The sequence below is a fragment of the Neomonachus schauinslandi genome, chromosome 9, assembly GCF_002201575.2.
Source record: "Neomonachus schauinslandi chromosome 9, ASM220157v2, whole genome shotgun sequence".
In the NCBI taxonomy this organism is placed as follows: domain Eukaryota; kingdom Metazoa; phylum Chordata; class Mammalia; order Carnivora; family Phocidae; genus Neomonachus; species Neomonachus schauinslandi.
Window position 1 is genome coordinate 81,988,789 of NC_058411.1, and position 25,310 is coordinate 82,014,098.

Consider the following 25,310-nt stretch of genomic DNA (forward strand, 5'->3'; position numbering starts at 1 on the left):
AGAAATGAAAAATTATAACCTAAATACAAATGACTATGTGCTTAATTTTCTTCCCAAGAATCAAAAAATATTAACAAAGTACACAAAGTCCAAAAATCCAGAACTGTTGTGATTTACAGCACATTAAGATCTACTCTATTCTTAGTTACCAGGTCTAAAGAAGAAAATTTAAGGGTGGAGTTCAGCAGCCCTGTTACTAGCTGGTGGAGCTTGGCTTTCTCCTTGCAGGGAGCAGTAACCAGACTCTGCTTATTACAAGGAGAACCTGCACTTAGGATAATTATGGCTCTGTAAGCCATCAGCAGCCAGCAGGCGGTATTTGAAATTTCATAGGCTCATTATCAGGTGGGAGGAGCACACTGTAACTGAGAGCTGCCGGCTGAAGACTGTGCACCACTGCAATCTGTCATCCTGTACTGTATTACGACCATGCTGGAGGGAAAGCAGGAAAGAGGAAGGTATTTTTCTTTCAACTTTTACAAAAGAGGTAAGGAAAACAAACTAAAAATCAACTATAAGGCAATATCCCGAGATCGCCACTGTTAACATTTAGAAATACAGCCCTGTGGATTTCTTTCTACATAAATATTATCCATATAAAGGAGGATCTTAGTTCATACACAGAAATCATTTCTTTTATTGCCCCAAAAGAAGGGTGCTGATTTGGTAAGAAGGCATTTTTTTTTTTTTAAAGATTTTTTATTTATTTATTTGACAGAGAGGGAGATAGCAAGAGCAGGAACACAAGCAGGGGGAGTGGGAGAGGGAGAAGCAGGCTTCCTGCCGAGCAGGGAGCCCGATGTGGGACTCGATCCCAGGACCCGAAGGCAGATGCCCAACGACTGAGCCACCCAGGCGCCCAAGAAGGCATATTTTGAATACAAAAATTATCGAGTATTCCTTTTCTCTCTCTCTCCCCCCACACACATAGATCTGAACCAATATAAGCAGATTTAGCTACCTCTTAAAATGACTATATCATGATTGCTTAACAATATGAGATATGTTGACATTTCTTTTAAACTCATCATCTTAAGCACTAAAGAAAAATCAAATGAGAATTTTTGTAATTTCTATTAACGTTACCTGTTCTGAAAATCAGCAACCATGTCCCGCCTCTCTGAGATCTTGGATGAGCCATCAAGCCTCATGTAGGTATGCTTCCTGTAAACCATGTATTCCTGCCAATCAGAGTAAACAAACAGAAGTTGGATGCAAATTACTGTATTCTAATTCCCACAACATCTACCCACCTTCCACCTCATCTTTACTGGGGGCAAGTCATTATATCCAGAATAAGAAGAAAGTAATCTCAAAAGTACAAGAACTTAACTTGTAAATGAATTTACTGCCAGTATGTGAAAATTGAGGGCATCCTGAAGACTACAGCCACCCTCAATTTCAACTTGGAAACTAATCATATTCTTGCAGATTTCAGTAGGTTTCATGAAAATAAACCAACAAAATAAAATGAAATTTCCAAATAAAAACTGCCTTTCAGTCAGCAACCAGATGTTTCTCACAGCTATGGAATATCTAGTTTTCTTTTCGTAAGTAACTTGCTCTGGTGTTTTTCTCCCCAACATATCCTTGCTGACCAATATCCTTGAATTTAAAACCCAAGTTTCCTTCTCCCAGTAGAGCATGCATCATTGTTAAGGGAAGCCTAAGCATCAGAGTGAACAGAAGACAAGGTAACTTTCCATGGCAGCGCATATTCTGGACATCATCTCTAAGAGGAATTACAACTTTTAAGAATGGAGAAGAAACTTCAAGAGATGCAATGGACAGAACATAACGCCATTTTTAGAAGCTACAATGCCTCTTACAGATGATGTCCAAATGAGCACTGATTTCCTCTTTCTTACCCCTGATTATATGGATTACACTTCAAGAAGTCCATTTGTAGAGGAACCACTATCAAAAACTCAACACAGCTGCCTATTTATAAGGAGCACCATGAAACAATCCTATTGAAAAAGACTAGTTATTTCTACATTTGGGAGATGTCTGTGTTAATTCTCTATGGTCAAATGTTTGTTTGTTGCAATATTCTCTTATGTACCTCTTATTATACCTGGCTGGGTTATTTCAGCACATGAGGTTGCTACAGCTGGGTACGGCTGTACAGTGCATGTGGCAGCCTACTCTTAGAGCAAGTTAGTGCCAAAACTCCTACAATGGCTTGGCAGAGGTCTCTGGCTAGGGTACCTACGAGGTGAGGCTGGTTGACAAAGTAGACAAGCTCATCGAGGCACACATCTTCATTGTGGTTTGTATGTGTTTTTACTATTTCCTTCTTTCTCAAGTGGCTCTTTAAGGGCTTTGATAATCAAAGAGGGGTAGAACATATTCAAAGAATTTCAAGTTCATATTTAGTGGTACAGCCCTATAATGAAACTGGATTAATAGCAGAAGAGTAGGGGGTGTCTTAGATAAGGAAGGATTCAGGAAAAAAAGATGAAAAATGCCAGCATGAGGATAGTCTTTAGAGGCTCACTATAGCTTGGCAGCTAATTTAATCAGGGGATGCTGCCATCCAGAACAACCAAATAACTAGATTATACACAGAGACATCCATAGGTTGGACTTCTACCACAAGGTGGGCTTTCTGCACAGGCACTCTTGCCTTCTGAACCAGAACTTCTAAACTCAGTGAGAGCACTGATGAATGAATCTTCTTGTAGATCTTACTGTTGACATCAGTTATATGTCAAGGTCAGCATGACACCAGAGATATTAATCCTAGACCATAATCAAACTAACACTGATTACACAGAGCCTGTTACTGAGGCAACAGAAGTGAATCTTTTCCATTTACTGCTTTAAGCCTTTGCTCTCCCACCCAGGGGAGCAGTGGGATTTCAGAAGGCTTTGATGAGTTTAGATCCGATTTCAGTAAATAGCTTCAAAACAAGTAAATGGACATGGAAAAAGCAGTTAAAAGCAGAATAGAGGAATGTCTATATCCTCACACCACAGAAAAACAGCTAAAAGATAAAGGCAGAGATGAAAGAGCAATTCAGTATTTCCTTCATTCAAAAATTCTGGCTATACCAAAGCTCTTCTAGATGTGTCTCTAAAATTCTGGGTGTTTTAGAAAAGATACTTAATTTAATCCGGAAAGAAATGCCTCATTTCTTTCAAATGCTAATTTCAAGACGTATGCCCACTTCTATGCTTAGTTCAGCTTTCCTATGATCTAAAAAATCTAAAAATTCAGAATAAAATCGAATTCTATCTTGTTAAAAGGCATTTTTATCAAAAAGAATTTGTGTCAAAACACAAATTCTAACAATAAATGACAAGTTATAGCACTGTGAATATTTATTTACTTATTTATATTTAAGTAATCTTTACAGCCAACATGAGGCTCGAACTCACGACCCTGAAATAAGAGTCACATACTCTTCTGACTCAGCCAGCCAGGCGCCCCTCGAAAATTTATTTTTAAAAATCTATTTCATATATATATATATATACACACACACACACACACACACATATATATATATTTAACAATCTCTACATCATAAGGTTTTCTAAGATCCATTTTAAATATTCCGTCATACCCCAACTCTTTGTAGTTCATTCCCATGTCTGAGGACCACTACTGGCTGATTACCACTTGCTGGATGACTTTACGATGGTCTGTAGGAACTGTGTCATGCTTAGCACTCCTGTGCATTAAAGAAGGCTTACGGAACAAAAAGACGAACCATTATCCAGTCCTTCCTTACACAAGGTACCCTGTAGACATCAAGGGTATCTCTCACCCAAGTCCCTTTTGGTATTTAGGAAAGACTTAGAACATGATCCGCCAGTATGATTAAATTTCCTGGAGCTTTGTAAAGCAATTCTTTTTGCTCCACTAAAGAAGCAAAGAGAGAAGAGAAACCAAATACAGACCTTCTTCCTCTTCCAGGTCTCAAAATTTAGTATCCTCCTTTAATTAAATAAATATGAACATCAGTACTCTCAAGTGGATTCTTGTGGATCAATAACTACTAACCAAAGTAAATTCTAATACTGCTTGAACTAATAAAACAAAAATTATGGCTTTTAACATTTAGGAAGTCTTGAGAGCTATACAGTCTTAGTAGATACTATTTTTAAAAATTGTACTCTTGGTATTTGAGTAGTAATTCTCAACCAGGATTAAAAATACATGTACCTGGACCCACCCCAGGGATTCAGACTCTGTAGGTCTGGGAGAGGGCCTGGACTGGTTTATTTTTAAAAAGCTCCAAAGATGAGTGCAATAGATACCCTATATCTGCAGCTGAGAACCACCACTACAAAGAGAAGGCAGGACAGGGGTCGCTCAGAATCCTGCTATTGCAGCATTGCTTTCAGATAAGTGGCACTGGGAACACCTGCAATTTGTTAAAAATGCAGAATTGAGGAGCACCTGGGTAGCTTAGTCGGTTAAGCATCCGACTCTTGACCTCAGCTCAGGTCTTGATCTCAGAGTTGTTAAGTTCAAGCCCTGTGTTGGGCTCCATGCTGGGTGTGAAATCTACTTAAAAAAAAAAAAATGCAGAATTGAGGGATATACCCCATAACTAATGAAAAAGAATTTGTGTTTTAACATGTATTACTTGTAAGTACTTCTCTTAAGTTTGAGAAACACTGTTGCAGAACAATATCCTTATACTGTTTTAAAAGCACTGAAACTTTTTCTTTTTCCAAGTGAAATCTTATATGAAACCCCTCTAGGGGCTTCTGGGTGGCTCAGTCAGTTAAGCATCTGCCTTTGGCTCAGGTCATGATCTCAGGGTCCTGAGACTGAGCCCCACGTCAGGATCTCTGTTCAGTGGAGTCTGCTTCTCCCTCTCCCCTCTGCTTTTGCTCTCTCTCTCAAATGAATAAATAAAATCTTAAAAAACAACAAAAAAGAAACCCCTCTAATATAAAATAGATAAAAAGCATTATTATTCTGGTTGATGAAGAAGGGGGAGTCCAGGGCCCCATCTGCTTAATCTCTACCTAAGTTTCCTGTCCTCTATCCCACCCTACCAGTTTGAAAACCACTCTTGAAATACACATTGAGAAGACAAGTCAGCTCTGGATCTTATCTGTAAGTTACTTTTAAAGCAGTAGCTGCAGAGGTATCAGTATAACTCAAAATACTTTCCACAAGTACCTCTCACTCCTTTAAAGTACACTAAATAAAGGCAAACATTCACACACCCAGTGGTGTATTACAAGGGACTAGGTTCATCTTGAAGTAGGGGTGATGATGGTGGCTAGCATTTATTGAGCATTTACTAAGTGACAAACACTATTCTGTACATGTTTTGCTTATCTAATCCTCACATAGTAGTCTTTAAGATAGGTGTTGTTATCGGCCCTCCCACGTTACAGATGTTAAGTAAGGTCTCTAACAGTTACATAGGCAATGGGTAATGGAGCTCGGACTGGAACTCAAGTTAACTGGTGCCAGAGCCTCTGGCTTAACCCCTTTACTGCTTTCCACATGGAACAGAAGCTCACCACCACTAGGGAAAAGAAGGTGGTTGTTGTGTGTCAGGGAGAAGCCACGTAAGGTTCTTAATACATTCTCCATCCATTATCATCATAAAAAAAGGATAACTGGGCATTTGAAAAAATAAAGACAAATGTTTGTGTATCTCTAACATGAACTTTCCATTCTGAACCTTCTTTTCTATTTCAAAGTTGTCTAGGCTGTTCACTTCAACCCAATTTCACTTTCCCAATTTGGGGGAAAGACTCAGTATGATCCACAAACCTGAAGTCCTGATGTAACTATTTCCTGAACATGCCGCTTTCCATCTTTGGGGTATATCAGCAGCAAAAAGTAAGGCTCCTCTCAGTCTCTATTATAACCTCTCCGTTGCCCAAACAAATTGCACCAAATGAGTGAAATATGGCAGCCATCCTTCCCTTATCTAACACAAAGAGTCCTCTGGAGCAAGACCTAATCACAAGGCATACATAGGCCCATGATAATCTGCCTTCACCCTATGTGTATTATTCCCTTTTATCCTATACCATAAGCTCCAGTCACACTGAGCTAGTCTGCCCCAAATGTCTTGTACCTTCCCATCTCTGTGCCTTTTTATATCTGGCTTCCTTAGTCCGGAATGCCCTTCTTCCTGATGGTTAAAATTCTATTTAAGTTCAGTTCAAAAGTCACTATCAATGGGAACCCTTCCTCAAGTGACCCAGTTAGAAAGAAATGTATCCATCTTGCTATCTTCAGCTCTGTTTATGGTTCATTCTGGGCACTGATATCAGTGTACACCTGACAGTTGTGTGTGTGTGTGTGGGTGTGTGTGTGATATATCCTCCACTAGATACGTTTCTTGAAGTCAAAGACCACATTTAATTTAAATTCACATCTGCCTAGCACAATGCCTTCCTCATTCTCGGCATGAAAAGAAATGAATGAAACTGAATAAATATAGTGTGGTTGTAAGCTGACACATTTCCTTCCATCATTCCTAAAGCCTAATCAAAATGCTAGTTAACAGTGACCCCAATTTGCTTTTCATTCCGTGGGGCAGTTTTAGAATACCCAGCTTCCCAGTATGCTCAGAATCACAGCTCCCAAAGGTAACTGGGAGTTCTAGGAGTAGCCAGCTCATAAATGATAGAACGTCTGTTCAGGATGAACTCTATCCAAGTGAGGTACTTGCTGACTGGGCAAGTTATGTAACCTAGTGTCTCAAATGTCATCATTAGCTATAGATTATCTGGATTTAATTCTGTATTATACTATTTTCATACACTGGTGCAGTACAAAATCTGTCTGGGTTTCAGTACTTAACAATCACACCACATACAGTACCAGCTGGCTGACCCTTTCCAAGTACTTTTGTATTGCATAGAAAATACTGACGCTTATTTCCTTAAACTACAGACTCAGCTGCTTGATGCAACAGGAATGAACCTCAAATGAGACAACCCAGAGATGATGTAAGTCATCTGTAGTGAGTTAAAGCTTTTTGCAACTGTCAGAATATGGTGGTAGGGGATGGGGAGGTTCCAAACTCGAGTAAAAGTGGTGTTGGTAGGAAAAGTTCTGTTTGACATCCCGCTAGACACCATCATCCCAACTGCACAAAGGCCATGTCTGCTTCCACAGTACCCCCACCAGCAAAGACCCTACAAATGACTCAGTAAATGTAAAATGTAAAATAAATCCGTAACATAACATTTAGTGATCTAGCATATCCTCCCCTATCTATGGCTTTGACTTCTGCCTGTGGCACACTAAAAATTCCTGGCCCTGGAAGTTTAGCAGTCTGCTTTTTTATCCCCTATCCAGAAACAGTATTTAGATACCATGGGAAAGAATAAGACATGCCTGAATACAGAATTCTATTTGGAATAAGATCTGATAAATTCACAAGAAACTTAAAGTCAGATTTTTGCCCAAGAGAAAGAGGCTATCAATCACTTCAAAAAAATACTGAGCAAATACTAAGTGCCCAGAACTAGTATTTCTCCCAAATGGAAACCTGGTCACAAAGAAGTATGTGTATTTTTACCATATTTTGGTTCTTCTGAGTCCTAGAAACAAACAGATAGCCAAGGTGAAGGCACAGAACAAAAAGCCCAAAAAGGCTGCTGGATGAAAGGGATGCTGATGTGCCCCACAGTTACACAAAAGAGCTTCAATGCCCCCACATGAGTTTCTAATTTCTGCTCTATTGGAAGCTTTTCTTTCTTTCTTAATATTTTATTTATTTATTTTACAGAGAGAGAGAGAGAGAGCACAAGCAGGAGGAGCAACAGGCAGAGGGAGAGTGAGAAGCAGGCTCCTTGCTAAGCAGGGAGCTCGAAGCGGGGCTTGATCCCAGGGCCCTGGGATCATGACCAGAGCCGAAGGCAGACGCTTAGCTGACTAAGCCACCCAGGCGCCCCTACTGGAAGCTTTTCTTTCCCTCTTTGATATACAAGGTGTAAGATGTCAAGGTAAAAAAGAGAATCCTGAATAAAAAAATTTTTTTAAATCTAAAACTAACCAACCAAACCCACAACACACTGAGAATGAAGAAGCAAAGCAAAGGTCAGCGTATTTTATTTTTTTAAAGAAAAGGTCAAGTGTACTCAAGGGAAAGCATCTATACAGAAGGGCCTTTCTATAACATGATTCTTAGGTTCACATGCCAGGTCATGTTTTAAAGCTGAAACATGGCTCTAATGAATGTTTACAGTGAAAGCTTCTATTATGACAATGACTAAAAAACCCAGAAACCCAGAATAACTCTTTGAAAGGTAAAGAAATGTAGACCTAATCCTGCGTTGCCGTAAGATCCCCAATACATTTACATTTTTTTTTTTTAAAGATTTTATTTATTTATTTATTTATTTGACAGAGAGACACAGCGAGAGAGGGAACACAAGCAGGGGGAGTGGGAGAGGGAGAAGCAGGCTTCCCACAGAGCAGGGAGCCCCGATGCGGGGGTCGATCCCAGGACCCTGGGATCATGACCTGAGCCGAAGGCAGATGCTTAACGACTGAGCCACCCAGGCGCCCCTACATTTACATTTCAATAAATGATTAGACATATATTAAACGCTGTGGGCATTTTAACTCCTTGCCCACAAAATAAATTTTGAGGATTAACCTCTTGAAATACAGAATGTGGTAACAGTAAAAAAAAAAGGACGAATGAACTTTTAGGAAATGTAATATTGAAGGAAAAAGAATAGTAAAGTGTTTAAAAAAACCTAGGCAACAGTTTCACTTCAGTTTTTCAGTAAAACATGTAAACAGCTGCAACATTTTTTTGGCTTCAGCATCCTAGATGCATGTTATCCATACAGCTAAAGAATGTTGGCAGCTGTGAAATTCAGTTTTCCCTAATTTCGAATTCCCCATAGAGAGATACAACTGTATTTAGAAGGTTTTCAGGCTGCCATGTTTGGCATGTTTCAGGCTGACACATTTCCTTCCATCATTCCTATTCCTGCCATGTTTGCAAAACCTACCCACATCATCCACATCCCCACAAACCTCTCCAAAAAACCTGCTGGATTAGAAAGATAGGAAGTGACCCTGGTGGGTAGGGTTTACAGCACTCATCCTGAACAAAGCTCATTAACATACTCTGAATCACTTATTTGGTAATATTTAGGAGTGTGTAATACATAGAACAAGGAACTAAAATGTAGGACTGTATCAAATTTAAACCATCTACACTTCCCTTCAGCTCTCAGACCTAGCTATTTTTTGGTAGCTTACCCCACTTACTCTTGAACTTTCCTTTAACAGGAAGCAACTTTTAGGACTCCAAAATACACCGACATACTCTTTGGAAAAAAAAAAGATCATCACTTCCTTTACAAAATCTTTAGCATACTGCTTTTTCTAGAATTCAGTGCAAGATCACTACTTCATCTGTACATCCCTGACTCTTCTGGACAAGGCAAGTGCACTTTATCTAAGAGGAGCCCCACTGACTGAAAGTTACTCATATTGTTTGGGCTGCTGGTATCATTTGGTTTGAACTGAACACTACAGATGCAGGCAGTTCCCTTTATTTTGGATTACTGCTGTTAGGACCTTTAACAAAGGTAAAGATCTGCATCAAACACAGTGGCTTAATTACTTCTCTTACAGTGATTTACAGCCACCAATAAGCATTTTTCCATCATTTTCCATCATTTAGAAATAGGTGACCTATTCCATAGGACAAAACAGAAAGTTCAGCCTGTTGACAGCATTTAAGGGGCCAAACACTGTACTAAATGCCAGACTTAGTGATTAAAGTGACCTCAAATATGTGTTATATCTCTTGCTAGAAGAAGTTGCCAGATTATTAAAAAGAGCCTGCTACCGAATTACCAAATTATTGACTGAGAAATTCAGCAAGCCAGGCTTGGCTTCCAGAAACCTAAAACTTCTTCCCTACGCTAGCCTTCATTCCTTCTGTGCTGATATGATCCCTACTCCCTTATTCCTAGATAGGGATAATCATGGTCCAATTTCCACTTATTTATTACCAGCTACTCCCTGGAGTAGCAGGGTTAGAATATGAAGCCTTAGCTATAAAAAGCCCATGGAAAAACATGCGAATATTTATACACTACTTACATCCAGGTGCTTTAGCCCCCCGACCAGTGGCTTTTCAACTTTCTAGCACTAAACACTAACTCTGGTGGTTTGTGATTATTTGTCCTCAGTTTCACTCTCCTATTTCCATGTCCTTGACTTCCTCTCCCTAAAGTAATTAGCTCCCACTCACACAAGAAAGCAGAGAGAACATCAACATAGAAGTAACTGAAGAAACAGAAGGTGCCCTGCACAGTAAAACAAGTTGTATCTTTCAACATAACCTAGTGGTTCTCAACTCTGGTTGCCTATTAGGATCACCTCAGGAGCTTTCAAGTCTCCTGATGCCTAGGTGCATTCCAAAGTTATTAAATAACAATCTCTGAGGATGCGACAAGGTATCAGTATTTGTTAAAGCTCCTCCAGGAAAATGCAATATGGAGTCAAGTTGAGACCACTACATTAAGTCAGACTGAACAGCTGCTCTCTCGTTTTTTATATAGAGAACTAATCCTAAATCTTGTTTTCTATACAGTATTTCAGAGGACTTCTTAAGTATTCCTAAACTCTAATCTCCTTTAAAATTAGGGAATTTCTTCCCTAGTAAAGGAAGGAGTAGGGGACGTTCTATTTCACTGGGGTAGGGAAGGAGTTCCTTTGCATATTCTCACATCTGCCAGGAGCTTCTTCTCCCTTTATAGACAGTAAAATCACGAAGACAAGTTTTGGGTTCCCATTAAGCAGGACGGACATTAGTCACAGACATCTGATTCCTGCAAGTTAAATGTCAAGGTGTCCTAGGTCCCCAAGGTTCCTTCTCCTACCTCCAGCAGGTCTATCATCCTGGTCATCTGGGAGTAGATAAGGACCCTATGTCCTTGAGACTTGAGCCGAGTCAGGAGGACATCAAGGGCATACAGCTTTCCACTGTCAGTGATGAGGCTCTCCTTGCCTGGGGAGAAGAAAAGGGGGGGGAGGAGGGGGAAACTGTATTTAATTGAAGCAGCAAAATCACTCACTGCAAAGCTGTATGCAGCCAAAATTACGACAACCAGGATGCTTGTCATCATGAGAGCAGGAAAGTAGAGAAGAAGGCAAAGCACTGTTCAATCATGATCCAGTAGGGCTCTGGGAAGAAGTAACCTGAAGGAGGGAGGTGTACGCTCCCTTCCAACGGACAGTTCCCGTTCAGGTATCTGCTGCTAAGACAAATGAAAGCTTCCCTGCTCCATGTCCTTACTCAGGGGATAACAGGTACACATGGACATCTAAGAGTGAGGTCTATGTCATATCTGCTCTAAGTGACTTGAGAAACTTGTTTTTCCTTCTTCATCCTATCTCTAGATATCTGTTTCTGCTGGTTCTGTGGCTAAATGGTTTACATCTCCTGAAAGCATGAGAATGTAGAGAAACGAGGGCTACTCTTGCCTGTCCCTAGAGACACTTAAATACCGAGAAATGCAAATACACATATCCATTCCTGCCCCTCTGTTTAAATCCAAACCCCTTCTCCTTGATGATTTCAAATAGGTTGGCTGGTAAATGTCATTATCCTAAACTGTAATTCAATAAAGACACTAAGGTTTGTTCAGCTTCTCAGAAGGACTGACTTTGGGTTTCTGTGAAATGGAAGCTGCTTTTACTCACTAACTTGTGCTTTCTCTTTCCTCCTCCCATTAAAAAGAAAATAAATAAATAAATAAATAAAAAAGAGCATTTTAGCCAGAGATCTTTACAGAGCACTTAACTCTCAAATTTTCATCTTATCCATTCAGTATCATTCATCTCCCATCACATTTCAGGAAGGAGAGTTTCCTGTTTGCAGACTGGTCCATAAACATGCCCTGAACAATCACTGCTACTAAGAGGGGGTAAGAAATGAGGCTGAAGGGGCCAGGAGATTTTAAGAGTATACGTGGAAGTGGCTGTGGGGTGCAAAAAGGGAGAGACAAAGGATAGAGAAAAGACACAACTAACCACTAAAAGTAAAAAAGGGATCTATTAAAAAAACCCACAGTCTATCCCTAGTTTCTGGGTTCGAACCCATGGTTTTTTCCCCTCAGAACTGCAGAGGCTGACTGTTGAGAGCAATCCAAGAGTTCTCAATGGATTATTTCTCTGTTCTCGCCACTATCTGCCAAGTGCACAATCATTGTATAAACCGAACGAGAACGGATGTGCTGACAGCACCATAACAAATCATCAGCCCCTCTGTTTTTGCTACAAAGCCACAAGCCCTGGATGTTTACTCCTCTGCACTGCTGCTTGCCTTTTCCCACCTTCGGAACGCTGCCAGGCCACATCTCTCCCTCCACCACCCCCTCCCTGATGCTGTGGCACACACCTTTGTTCAGCCTCTTTGTTTGGTCCTGTTTAGATTACTGAAATGCTCTTCTTTTTGTTGATCTCCTTACCAACACAATCAAACGACTGCAGCTGGGACAGAACCAAATGCTAGGCCCTCTCCTTGGCACCAGACAAGGAGGCCTGTGTGAATTCCAAGTCTGATCAGGCGGCAACGCTTTCCTAACAACTTCAACATTTCTCCTTTAATTGGATTCCCTGGGATCCCTCAATTTTGATAGCTCCTAAACATTCCCCAGAGTTTCTTTCTTTTTTCATTAAAAGCACAGGAAGGTGGAAAAAAAAAAGAGAAGCCCATATATTTTTCAGTCATTTAGTAGAGTAGGCAAGCTAAGCTCATCGGATTTCTCCAGCAGCCTGCTTATCTTTTCTCTCCATTCACATTTACTCCCTCCACACAAGTATCTTAAAGTATGTAAATCTGTCTCGTGTCTGCATTTTGAGAAGCTTCATCTCAAAATCATGATTCAATGGTTTTCACATATTCCTGCTTCCCACATCTCCTTTCCTTTGCTAATGAGAACAAACTGATGCTAAGAGGAGGAGGCTCAGAGATGAAGATGCACAAAGAACTCTGATGCACCTGAAAGAAGCAACAGTGGTGCCCGTTGTTAGCTGTTCCTGTGTATGTGGGAAGTGAAAGCAGATGGACTGAATTTCTTTGGACTACCCTGAAAGAAAAGGCCTAAGCAGAAAGAGACTGCAGCAACAGCCTTCGAATACTGAAGCAAGGAACAAGATTTCTACTTCTCCGTTAAGCATGCTGGCTCAGCACCCAGTAAGATAGGCAGAAAAAAATGGGTTTTCTTTCCCTGCACACATTGGGGTCTTTTGGGCCTGGCATCCATTACCCAATTTTTCAGGAGCTACCAAAGTTGTGCTGGACAACAGCACCACCTGTTGCTAAGCAGGGCACAGAGCCAAGAAGAGCACAATTCCCTAGAAATTAGGCTGATTGTGCCAAGTCAAACCTCTCTTTAAAACAGGATCTCAAAATGTTGTACAGACCTATCCTACTTTCTTACAATATTGTCTACGATCCTATAGTACAATCTTAACAGTATTTTCACTTAGACACAAGTTCTTACTGGCCACAGTATAAGAGTCTGCTTAGGGACAAAATGAATATATCCCATGGCAGTATAACTAGGCTAACAGATGAAATAACTCCTTTTTCCAAGGAGAGGAGACTTCTGAAAGGACTGTACATCTTTCTCCTGGTAAAACAGGAGATGTATTCAAAGGTGTGAAATCCAGGAGATTTTGGTCTTTCGGGGACTATTAATGGAACCAACCCTTCCCAAGGAAACAGAAAATGTAAAAGTATAGAGAAAAAAGAGATAAAATACAGGTTCCAGTGACCCCACAACCCCCCACCCCTCGCTGCCCTGCCCCAGCCAGTCTACAGAGCACAATGGGGTCAGTGAGGAGCTGGTTGGTTCTCACAGTAAACAGCCAGTGAGGCTGGCGCTTTTTATCGATGCGAAAAGAACTCAGACACTTCCTGCTATTTAAACAAGGCCCATTTTTCTTTCAAAGAACAGGAAAAGCCACAAGAGATTCCCACAGCGCCAGCAGTAAGCCCTCTACTCCTATACTGGGAACTTAGGAGCCAGAGTGAAGAGGGGAGAAAGAAGAAATAAGGTGTTGTCTTGCTTCTTTCAACACCTGTGCTCATCTTCTGCCTGGGATTTGATGGTTTCCAGTCCTGCTGGATTTTAGTCCTCTATTGCCACTACCAACCAGGCCTGCTTTACAACTGGGCTTTCCCCTTGTTTTCCAACAGTACACCTTCACCCACTGCTTTCAGGTATTCTAAGTCCGCTACAAGGCCGCACACTATATGGCTCTCATAAACTCAAAATGGCATCTTCTAGTCCAAAGCACACCCACAGCTACTACCAGGCTGACCCAAAGTCTCTTGACACTTGGCAGATTCTCTCTTTTGGACGCGCAGCTCTAGTTTACTTCCATTATATCCAGTAAAAAGAATACAAAGTATCAGAGAATCTAGACAACCAAAACTGACATGGTAGCTCTCAACTACCACTCCAATCCGCCAGCAGGTGTAAGCAAAGAACATAAGCCTATGAACTCTGTGTTCAGTTTCCTTAAAAGTAGTCTCACTAAAGCAAAGATGAAAACCTAGTTTCCCTTCAACCCTCGACCTTGACTCTAGGAGGTCTGGGAATCTGCTAGCATTTTGGCACAAAACACAGTGTTTTTCTTCTGGTTATCATTCAGATCTCTAGTGCTCCGTGCAGGACACTGTTTATGCTACTTCAACTAGGCTTTCTGAGAGTGACGACATTCTCATTCACCCTACTGGCAATGGCACAAGACAACTGTACTCACCCGACCTGGAGCCTTTCCTACCAAGTTTATTTCTACCCCCCCCCCCTTTTTTAAGGGTGGCATTCCTTTCTCAGCTGTAAGCTTGTCAAAGGAGAGTACGTAAGCACAAATCTAAAAAACATTTCTCTCTTAAGTCATAAATTACTTCAGTATTTTTACCTATAAAGTTAGTAAGGGCAAAACAGGAAACAAACCCCAAGAACTTTGAATTCCAAATATCTAAAGCCACCACATGGAGTATCTCCTCGGTTCCTCTTCCCTTGCCAGAGTGGGCAAAACGCCAAGAGAACAGAGAACTTACCTGGAATCCTGATGAAAGACCAGCCATTCTGAGGCCTGATGCTCCACAGTCCTCCAGCTGGCTCTGGGAAGAACTGGGACCGTCGATTTAGCCACTCTGCCGCCAGTTCAGGGGCCCCATTTAACAAACACTGCTTGGCTGCCAGACTCCCTCCTTCCTTCAGCACTCGCCGCTCATATTCTGCACTTCGGTCATTGCAGTAAGAATCCAATGGCACTGCGGTAACCTGCAGTGAGACAGTCACATGAGACAGCTCTTACACATTTCCTACACTCCAACTTTGAAATCAGACAAATGTGGATAATTCTTAGGTTAGTGGTTTTAACTTCCTTGTTCTGACAAATAAGCTGCCTCTAATAACTGACTCAGTGAGCTGGTCCAAGGAAAAGGCCAACCTCTTATTAACATGAATCTGCAGCAAACTAAAGATCCAGAGAGTGCAGGAGTTTGCAGAAAAACTGGGATACCAGGTCAGGAATAATTCTATCATGGTTCTATGCATCTCTGATCCAACTTTGCCACCTCCCCTCATTGCTGGATAGTGTTTTTGGTGAAATTCTATTAGCCATACACAGAATGGGGAGATCAGAAAGGGAGCTGGAGCTACGCAGTCATTACTAAAGAACGAAAAGAGTTATTTGCCTGGTGCATTTGAAGCTATCTTTAATGCTTTTCTGCCAAAATTCCCAAGTTTATCAATACTTCTTTCTCCTCTCCCCTGACCAGGATGCTGACTGACAAACCTAATGAAAGATAAGAGAACCTTTCTTGTAGGCCATAAGCTGGGATACGGTGGAGGGGGGTGGAGAAAGCAACTGCCAGAGACTGGTGGATTCATTTCCTGGCTAGGACAGAGGCTATGCACAAATTCTTATCTCCCCACAAGGTGCAACAACACTGAAATGCTGCCCCCCTTCCCCCCTATGGAATAGAAGGCTCCCGCCAATTAAGAAACGGGCTTTTTAATCCTTTAGTGATCTGGGTCTATTCCCACTCTAATAAGCATCTGCGTATTCAGATAACTGTGAAATCACCCGATTAGAAGCCTGAGTTACCTTCTGTTGAAATTTGGAGGCTGTGATTAGCTGCAAGCTCAGGCTGATAAAAATGCTAAAGTCCCATTATATGCACTAAATTGCTCAGAAAAACCCTGGAGCAAGACCAAGAAATGGGGAGAAATTGGGTATAAGGAGCAAGTGCAGAGGAATGAGAGAGATCAGAACACAGAACACTGGCCGTACCTAGTTAGCTAGTTTTATTGTTGCTATTATTTCCCAGAAGTGAGACATTTAGGAAAATATATCTTGCTATTAACTTTTCTATCTTCATGCCCATCAATCTTTAGGGCAATGGAATGGTTGTCAAGTTTTGGTATGAGTAAGAACCTTCTTGGGAGCTTATCTAAAGTGCAGATTTTGATCCAGAAGATCTAAGGGACAAGCGAACAGCTCTAGGCTTTTAACGAACACCACGGCCCTCAGGCCAAGCCTTAATGCTGCCTTGGGGTACATTAACAGTCAGCTAGCTGACTACGGGGCTGCAGGTGCCTCTGCTGGAGACTAGAAGATACCAAAACAATAGAAAGAGCATCATGTACTAATACCACAGCGTCCTCTACTCTGGCTTATAGATGAAGCTGAACTGAGTTGGCTAGAGAACAGTGCCATCTACAGTCCAGACACAAAACTACAGGGAGGTGTTACAGCAAGCTGGGCCCCTGGAGCTCCAAAACCCAGACAGGCTCACATATCAATCAGTTTCACACACAGTACTAGGCGCAGGTGTTGGTAATCTCAAGTGGTCATCTTTACCCACTCCAAAAGGAGTATGTTCTCTTACTTCCAACTTATTCCTTTTTCCCACCGAAAGCTGAACATAGACAAATGAAGACAGAAATAAAAAACAGGTGGATAGGGGCGCCTGGGTGGCTCTGTCGTTAAGCATCTGCCTTTGGCTCAGGCCATGATCCCAGGATCCTGGGATCGAGCCCCGCATCGGGCTCCCTGCTCAGCAGGAAGCCTGCTTCTCCCTCTCCCACTCCCTCTGCTTGTGTTCCCTCTCTCGTTGTGTCTCTGTCAAATAAATAAATAAAATATTTTAAAAAGTAAAAAAAAAATTTAAAAAAAAAAGGTGAATAAAAACTGGATCTTTCCTGCTATGGCCTGTCCTGGCAGTATCTCAGCGGCTATCTACCATCTAGGTATGAGTCCCAGAACCTCACAATCAATGGTGGTTGTACTTTAGTAACAGTGATATAAGCAGCAGTGGTCAGACTACAGAAGTTAGACTACTATATGACCAGTTCTATATAGTATATATACTTTTGGATGAATAAAGCACATTTACTCTTTTCTAACGAGAGACTCATACTGACCAATTTTACACTCAAACATAACGGCTTTGTTTTTGCTGCTGTTGTTTATTTTGCAGAAAAGCAGAACTTATACTGGAATTATATAGACTTTAGGGGGCACCTGGGTGGCTTAGTGGGTTAAGCGTCCGACTCCTGATTTCGGCTCAGATCATGATCTCAGGGTCATAAGACTGGGTCCCACATCATGCTCTGTGCTGGGTGTGGAGCCTGCTTAAGATTCTCTTTCCCTCTCCCTCTGCCCCTCCCCCACTTGCTCTCATGCACGCACTCTCTCTAAAATAAATAAGTAAGTAAGTAAGTAAGTATAAGGCCCAGATTCTCCAGATGAAAAGGCAAAAGCTAGAAACTCAGCACAAAGGAACAGGGAACACTGACACAGGGAAAATGTTTTTCCTGCCTAGAACTCACTCCTAGGCACTCTTAAGAGTTTAAAAAGAAAACAACTTTCTCCAGTTATGAACTTTCACCTATTTTCCAATTTCATTTGGCTGATATCCTTCCAAGTCCAGGATTGAAAACTAGGTAGTATGCAAGGCCCAGATCTTAGTGAAATATTTTTTATGTTTTGATAAGCTTCTTTGGCAGGAGCCCTGGATCAAGATATATGCAGAATCACAGAATGTCATGTCGTAAGTACGTAAGCAGTGAACTCATGAGGTCCCAAAAGAGGCAAACAAGTCCACTTCTAATTAAACTGTGCTTCCCAAGTCAGCTCTATCCTAGACAGCCTCCACCCATTCTTCTAACCCCAAGTGGCCTTCCTGATAGCTCAGAAGCAGGGGGAGATGAAGCATGATATACCATTCTTCCCTCCCCACAAATGGAAATGCATACTCTCTTCAGTCTCACATGAGCTAACCTCTGTTTCTTGCTTCATTAACTTCCTAAACTATAGTATCTTCAAGGGTCATCTCCTCAAGCATTTAGCGCGTCCTTCCCGAGGACGTGTATACTCCTGCTCTGGCTCTAGGAAGCGTGACCACTCCAAGCGCTTCAGTTTTTTGGTAAGATGGATTTCCAGGGTCTTAGTTTATTAACCCTGCAGAATTATTTCCTCAGCTAATGAGAAAACAGCTCCTATAATTCCTTCCTTAGTGGCACAGTTCTTCCAGAACTGACCCTAAAGTTTCCACAGCATAAGACAGGGACATTAATTTGTTTTAGCTCAAGACTAAGGTTAGACTTCAAAGGAAGTCAGTTTTCCCCACCACAGTTGGGTTAGAAATCAATATAAAATAATCAAGGTATCTCAGGATTACTCACACTCCAGGCCTGATCTGAAAGGTAAAAGCTTGTGTTATGAGTGTATAAATAAATATTCAGACATATTTAAAACTCCTCTTCCTTTCCATATAACCCTGGTATAATTACTCCCATTTCAGGTTTGGCATCTGCTATGTGAAGAAACTCTACAGAGGGAGGGGCTGAGTAGGAAAGGAGGGTGCTGGGACAGAGTGCTTCAGCCAAATGATACAAAGTTTTCTCCTGTTCCCTGCCCGCCACCCCACCTTTATGCTATTCTAGCATCCTTCAAGCTAGTCACTATTTACTGTCCTTTAGGGAAACAGCAGCATTAGGCATGATAGCTTAGATTTTGGGCTCCTCAGAAAACAAGTCCCCAGCTGTACAGCTGAGGTACTGCATGTGTGTGTTGGCAGAGTGGGGTTGTTCTTCAGAGTGGCTGGCTACAGAGCTCTGAGTGGAACAAATGAAGAATTTGTATGCCTGTAAATGCCATGACAGCCCAAGGCAGCTCACTTTTTAACTGGCTCTATAAATCACTAGGGATATGAGAAGTAAAAATATCTAGACATCCCTCTCTGAAATCTAGACTTCCTCTTATAAGGCCTCTCAGTATATACATCAGATCGGGAGGGTGAGAAGGAAATGAACCACACAACTATGAAACCTGAAGACCACTTTCTATAGAAGCAGCTGACTTTAGATGTTTTCTAGAAAAGGTGCATTTCCCTGCATTGACTTAAGCTTCAAAGACCAAAAATGCTTTGGAAGAACAGGATACATAGAAAATCTAAATACTTTTGGGCGTCTGGGTGCCTCAGTCGTTAAGCGTCTGCCTTCAGCTCAGGTCATGATCCCAGGGTCCTGGGATCGAGCCCTGCATCGGGCTTCCTGCTCCACGGGAAACCTGCTTCTCCCTCTCCCACTCCCCCGGCTTGTGTTCCCTCTCTCACTGTGTGTCTCTCTGTCAAATAAATAAAATCTTAAAAAAAAAAAAAAGAAAGAAAATCTAAATACTTTCTATTTAGATAGCCAATATAAATCACAGCTGACAGTGGCCTGGGAATCAAGTTCATGTAGTACAGGTCAGCAGAAAGAAGGGAAGGCAGGCAGGAGTCAACAGGACTCAGTACCACCATCATCTCATTTCCATTCATCAACTTTCTTGGGACCCCCTGCCAGATTCTGACCTTAGATAACTTAATAAAGGATGCAAGCTGATGTAAATAATGACAGAAAAATATCACTAAGGAAGATTCAAAAGGCTCCACCTTCTTTAAACAGAACTGTGAACACAGCAGACCTTCTAGAATGAGTGGAGAGAACAAGGTAAAACACAGAAGGGTGAGAAACGTCGGCCTCTTCAAGAGTTTTCCTGGCTAACTGAAAGATGCTCCTTAAAGCAAAAGGAAATGAGCCGGGAAGACAGAAACTTTTTCTCTGCTCTTACCACAGAGTCTGGCGCATCTCTACCCAGCCCTCTCCCTTCACATACTTGTTCAGAGTTGTAAGAGAGCTTCTGTCTAGCTCTGATCAACGACAGGAAAGAATAGGAAAGGTAAGCAGAGTAAAAAACTGCACTGTGAGAAGGGGAGCCTTTGCGGCGATGCTGAGGGCAATCACCAGAGTGCCCTGTTTTGATAAATGGAGTGTTAGGAAGGCTCTAACAGGTGCTCAATGTTGAAACCACAACAGAAACTGCTCCCAACCTGCAAATAAAACTATGATTGTTGAATGGTGAATAGAGAGCAACAGTCACTTTTCAGAGGGAACATACCTGTGAACCACAGTCTAGGCAGGGCTGCTGAGGAAAGCATGAGAACACCAGACTAAGAAGTTTCTTGATGCTGGAGTGTTATGTTTCCTTTTGTTATCTGGAGACTGCACTGAGGCGAGAAGGCCAGATCAAATCTCCCTCCCAATCTGGCCCCCTCCTCTAAAAAACCCTCAAAAGCCTCAATGCAGGTAACAAATGGCTCCCTCTCCTTTTCAAATATTCCACTGTCCCTGACCCTGCTGTTTGGTGATAATCTACCTGACAGATGGCTTGTTCCCATGGTAGTTTAGAGCCCCTGACTGAAGGAGAACTACACAGGAGAGACATGGTCAGGGAAAGAAGCCGTTCTTATCTACCATGTAACAGTTCTCAAACCAACACAATTTAAAGGGAGGAGTACTGTCTTGGGAAAGCCAGGACCACGTATGTCCTCTAAATAGTGAGGATTTATGTTTCTTAAGGTCCAAACAGCTTAAAACAGTTCTGTTTAAGAAATGGATCTCTTAAAAGAGGGTTTATTCCTTCAAGTTTCATCTATTTTGTCTCTTCCCTCCTGTGGCACTTACTCGTGGACTGGCCACACACAAAAAAGATGGCAGTTCAGTGAGCAGGCAGCAACGAAGCGAGGAGGTAGCTGATCTCCGCTGATGGATGACCTGGTCTGAGTAGCCACTCACTGCTTTACAGTGGCTGCTGAAAACCAGAGACTACAAAACAGAAACGCAAATTAGTGCCACTGGCAAGTATGTTTAATGCAAGCAAAATGGAAAAAATGTCAAATATTAAACATCTGACTTAAACACATTCTTCTTAGTGAATATTAATTCTAATAAACAATAAACCAGTATTTAGAACCAAATGTATAATATAGCCAAAGCTCATGTTAATTTTAAACCATGGTTTTATTAATATACTGTAAGCCAAGTGGCATTTCTAATTCTACCTTTTTCTGGAAGAGATACTGTTAATTGTAAATAGTTAGAACATAACTTTCATTACACGAAACAACGTATATGTGGGGGTAAGTTTGGTTCATTGGTTACACCATGGATGCAAACTCACGTCTTAAATTAAAAACATGATGGCTAACAATATTTCCTTCTAAATTTTTCTTCAAGGCCCATTTTTTTTTTTTTTAAGATTTTTTATTTATTTATTTGACAGAGAGAGACATAGCGAGAGTAGGAACACAAGCAGGGGAAGTGGGAGAAGGAGAAGCAGGCTTCCCGTGGAGCAGGGAGCCCAATGTGGGACTCGATCCCAGGACCCTGGGATCATGACCTGAGCCGAAGGCAGACGCTTAAGGACTGAGCCACCCAGGCGCCCAAGGCCCATTTTTTTTTTTAACTGATTTTATTTTTAAGTAATCTCTACAACCAACATATGTGGCTCAAACTTACAACCCCGAGATCAAGAGTCGTATACTCTACTTACCGACTGAACCAGCCAGGCATAAGGCACATCTGTTTAGCATCACACATGTATATTAACAGTGCATGTACAGCTGACCGTTGAAGAACATGGGTTTGAAATGTGTGGATCCACTTATACATGTTTTTTTTTTCCCCAAAAATAATACTGTAAATGTATTTTCCTTATGATTTTAGTAACATTTTCTTTAGCTTACTTTGTTGTAAGAATACAGTATATAACACATATACAAAATATGTGTTAACTGGCTGTTTATGTTATTGGTAAGGCTTCCTGTCAACAGGAGGCTGTTAGTTGTTAAGTTTTGGGGGGGTAAAAAAAGTTATACGTGGATTTTTGACTGCAGAGAGGGTCAACATCCCTAACCCCTGCGTCGTTCAAGAGTCAACTACAGTTCTAGCAAGGTTAGCTGTTTCATTTATTCAGTGACATCAATATAAGTGGTCAGGAAAAGAAAACAATATTGCTTTAGTTCTTTTATCTGACCATTTTTAAAAAAACAAATTCTTCATTTATATTACATTATCAATACATTTTAACAGACTAAAAGCTCATAGTAAAGCTTCAGTTTATAAGCTTTCATGAGAAAGATTTTTTAAAAGTATGGAATGTTGGGGCGCCTGGGTGGCTCAGTTGGTTAAGCATCTGCCTTTGGCTCAGGTCATGATCCCAGAGTCCTGGGATCAAGCCCCTCAACAGGCTTCATGCTCAGTGGGGAGCCTGCTCCTCCCTTTCCTCCCCACTAGTGCCCTTTGTTGCTATCTCTGTCTCTCTCTCTCAAAATAAATAAATAAAATCTTTAAAAAATTTTTTTTCAAGTATGGAATGTTCACATAAAAGAATCTGTCAGTGGGATTACACTGTTCTTTACTGCAGATGGAATTCTTTCTTCAGTGCAATGTTAGACATTTTATCTTTGGATCTTCATTCTTGACTACTTCACTTTTTTTCTTTATTGTTTTCTCAGATAAGGCAGGTTGGTAACCTAAATAACCATACAGATGAAGATAATACATACACAAGGTAGGCAAATTTGTACATTGGTACAAGGTCAAGAAAACAAACTGCAAGATGAACAGTAACCAGGACTCTGTACAGAAGAATAGTTACAATTCCAGTACCAAAAGCTTCCAGGACCAAATCTCTTCAAGGCTTCTTTGTTCGGTAGGTATCTTTTCCCAAAGTAAATGGGCTCTTCAGGATCACACTTTGAGAGAAGCCATCTTAAGTTGTCTACCAGGATATGTGTATCATAATCTGCTTTCCAAACACCAATCAGCATTTTCTGAATAATGGTCATGAACAAACTGAAAGGCCTGAACTGTTTCTAGGAGAGTTGGGCCGTCTCCAGTGGTTTCTAACCACACTGTATGGAAGTCTTTACAATGCTTTATTACAACATTAGGTCCACGTAGCTTTGACATGTTTGATATTTTCCTCTAGATGTGGATGTCCCTGTCATTACCCAGAAAAGAATTTTAACCTTCTGATAGTTTTTCAATAATATCTGCGTTCTCATCTTTATGTTGGCTAGCATCTGCATTGAAGTTCATCCGCCTCGATGTCCATTACCTTCTGAATGCCTAGTGTAAGGATCATTACAAAGATTATTAGACCAGGTATCACCCTGTTCTTCCAATACTAGATACTGGATAGGTAAGAACATACACTTAAAACAATCCTATTCTAATGCACAGATGAAGATAGTCAATCCTCTTGTTTTCTGCAAGCACATTTTCTATTATTGGTGGTAAGCACCCTTGCCCCTCCTAGGGGGTGGAGAGAAAAGTCTAGTTTACTGCTCATGTCATTGAGCTACAGTAGTAGTTCAGGACTGCTAGTTAGGGTGTCTACTGCCACTCAGGGGACTGAGGCAGCAGCAGTAGCTGACCTAAACACCTCTGAACTGCTTACTAACTTCTAAAGAGCAGTAACTAAACAATGTCTCTGCCAGGGATCTCTTAAAGTCACCCTCATTTTAAGTATTCTCAAATGGCAAAATTCAACAAAGCCTGTTTCTTACTTCATTCCTAGAATATAAAGATAAAAGATGAAAGAATGAACATTTCCTTCAATTATTTTCTCTTCAACATTATAGTTATTAGTAAGAAAGAGTTACAACAGTCACTGTAGGAGTCCTTTTAACACAGTATGTTATTTGTGACACCTTTCCGGAAAAAGTCTAATGATAATTCTACTCCCGGGTTGGTCATTCCCAAATAAAACATGTTCACTTGTCTTACATGAGCTAGGTTAAAATGATATTCTCACTGGAAGTCATTAAAGGCAGGGTGATTTGTAGCTTTGATTTTAGATTAAAAAAAAATTCACTAGCTCAAAATGCTCATGCACAGCCTTAGCTTTAGAGAAACCCTGACCACCTCCCCAGCATATTTTACTCAGTCTATACTTTTCTACATTATTTTCTCTTAACCTTGGTTCCATCAATTCTTCCTTAGGATAGGTGGTCCTTAATACCACATTACCCACATTCCTTTCACATAATGACATGAACTACTAGACACTGCTACCTACAAAAAAATTTAATGCTTAACACAGAAGAACACAAAGGACACCTTAAACACCACTGCATAAGATGCTTGGGTGAGTAGGTGAAGGAGGGACAGAAAAGAAGTTTCATTACTGCTTTAGTCTGTTTTGGCCTAGAACAAATTAGAAAAAAGACACAGAATGTCAATCCATGGGAGACATGATTTGGTTATGATGTGGGCACAGGTTCTGCTGTTCTGTTGTCCCTTCCTCATGCTCTTGAGGGTCTTCATTACCCTGTAGGCACTGGCAGCTATATGTGTCTTGCTACCAGAACGACAACATGCACATAGCAGAGAAGTTAGGCTTTTGTCTTTTGGCACTACACAAAAGTCTCAATGGAAAATAAGTAGGGCAGGAAGATAGGCCCCACACCTGTAAACTTCTTGCCACAGTATAGCACAGAAAACACACAGATGTTTTCCCCCTCAGATATAGACTTACCCACTTAACAAGGGGCCATACTTTATTCTCCATGTCTTGTTTAAAATTAAAAGGAACATTTATGTTACCATTAGGTCTTCATTACTCAAATTAATTTTCTGCTTTTGTTCTTAAAGAATACATCAAACATAGGTACAGAGAAAAGGTCTCACTTTATTATTATTATTATTTTGCTTTTTAAGCTTTTATTTTAATTCCAGTTAGTTAACATACAGTGTTATATTAGATTCAGGTGTACAATACAGTGATTCAACATTTCCATAAATCACCCAGTGCTGTCACGACAAGTGCACTCCTCATCAACCTTCCCCCAACCCCCTTCCCCTCTGGTAACTGTCAGTTTGTTCTATAAAATTAAGAGTCTGTGAGGAAAGGTCTCACCTTAAATGAAAGGGTGTAGTGTTTATAGATCAACTGCTAGACTAAATGGATTCTATTTTCAGGT

General features: G+C 41.0%; 1 protein-coding gene across 1 annotated transcript in view; it reads right to left on the minus strand.

Moving 5' to 3' along the window:
* The window catches only part of INO80 (INO80 complex ATPase subunit), a 106,019-nt gene that overhangs the window by 23,324 nt on the left and 57,385 nt on the right, over positions 1 to 25,310 (minus strand). The window contains exons 25-28 of the mRNA XM_021695784.1: positions 21,007 to 21,147; positions 15,048 to 15,273; positions 10,852 to 10,979; positions 1,087 to 1,181 (exon numbers count right to left, since the gene is read on the minus strand). Coding sequence (XP_021551459.1) covers positions 1,087 to 1,181; positions 10,852 to 10,979; positions 15,048 to 15,273; positions 21,007 to 21,147 — 590 coding nt within the window. The remainder of the gene's footprint in view (positions 1 to 1,086; positions 1,182 to 10,851; positions 10,980 to 15,047; positions 15,274 to 21,006; positions 21,148 to 25,310) is intronic.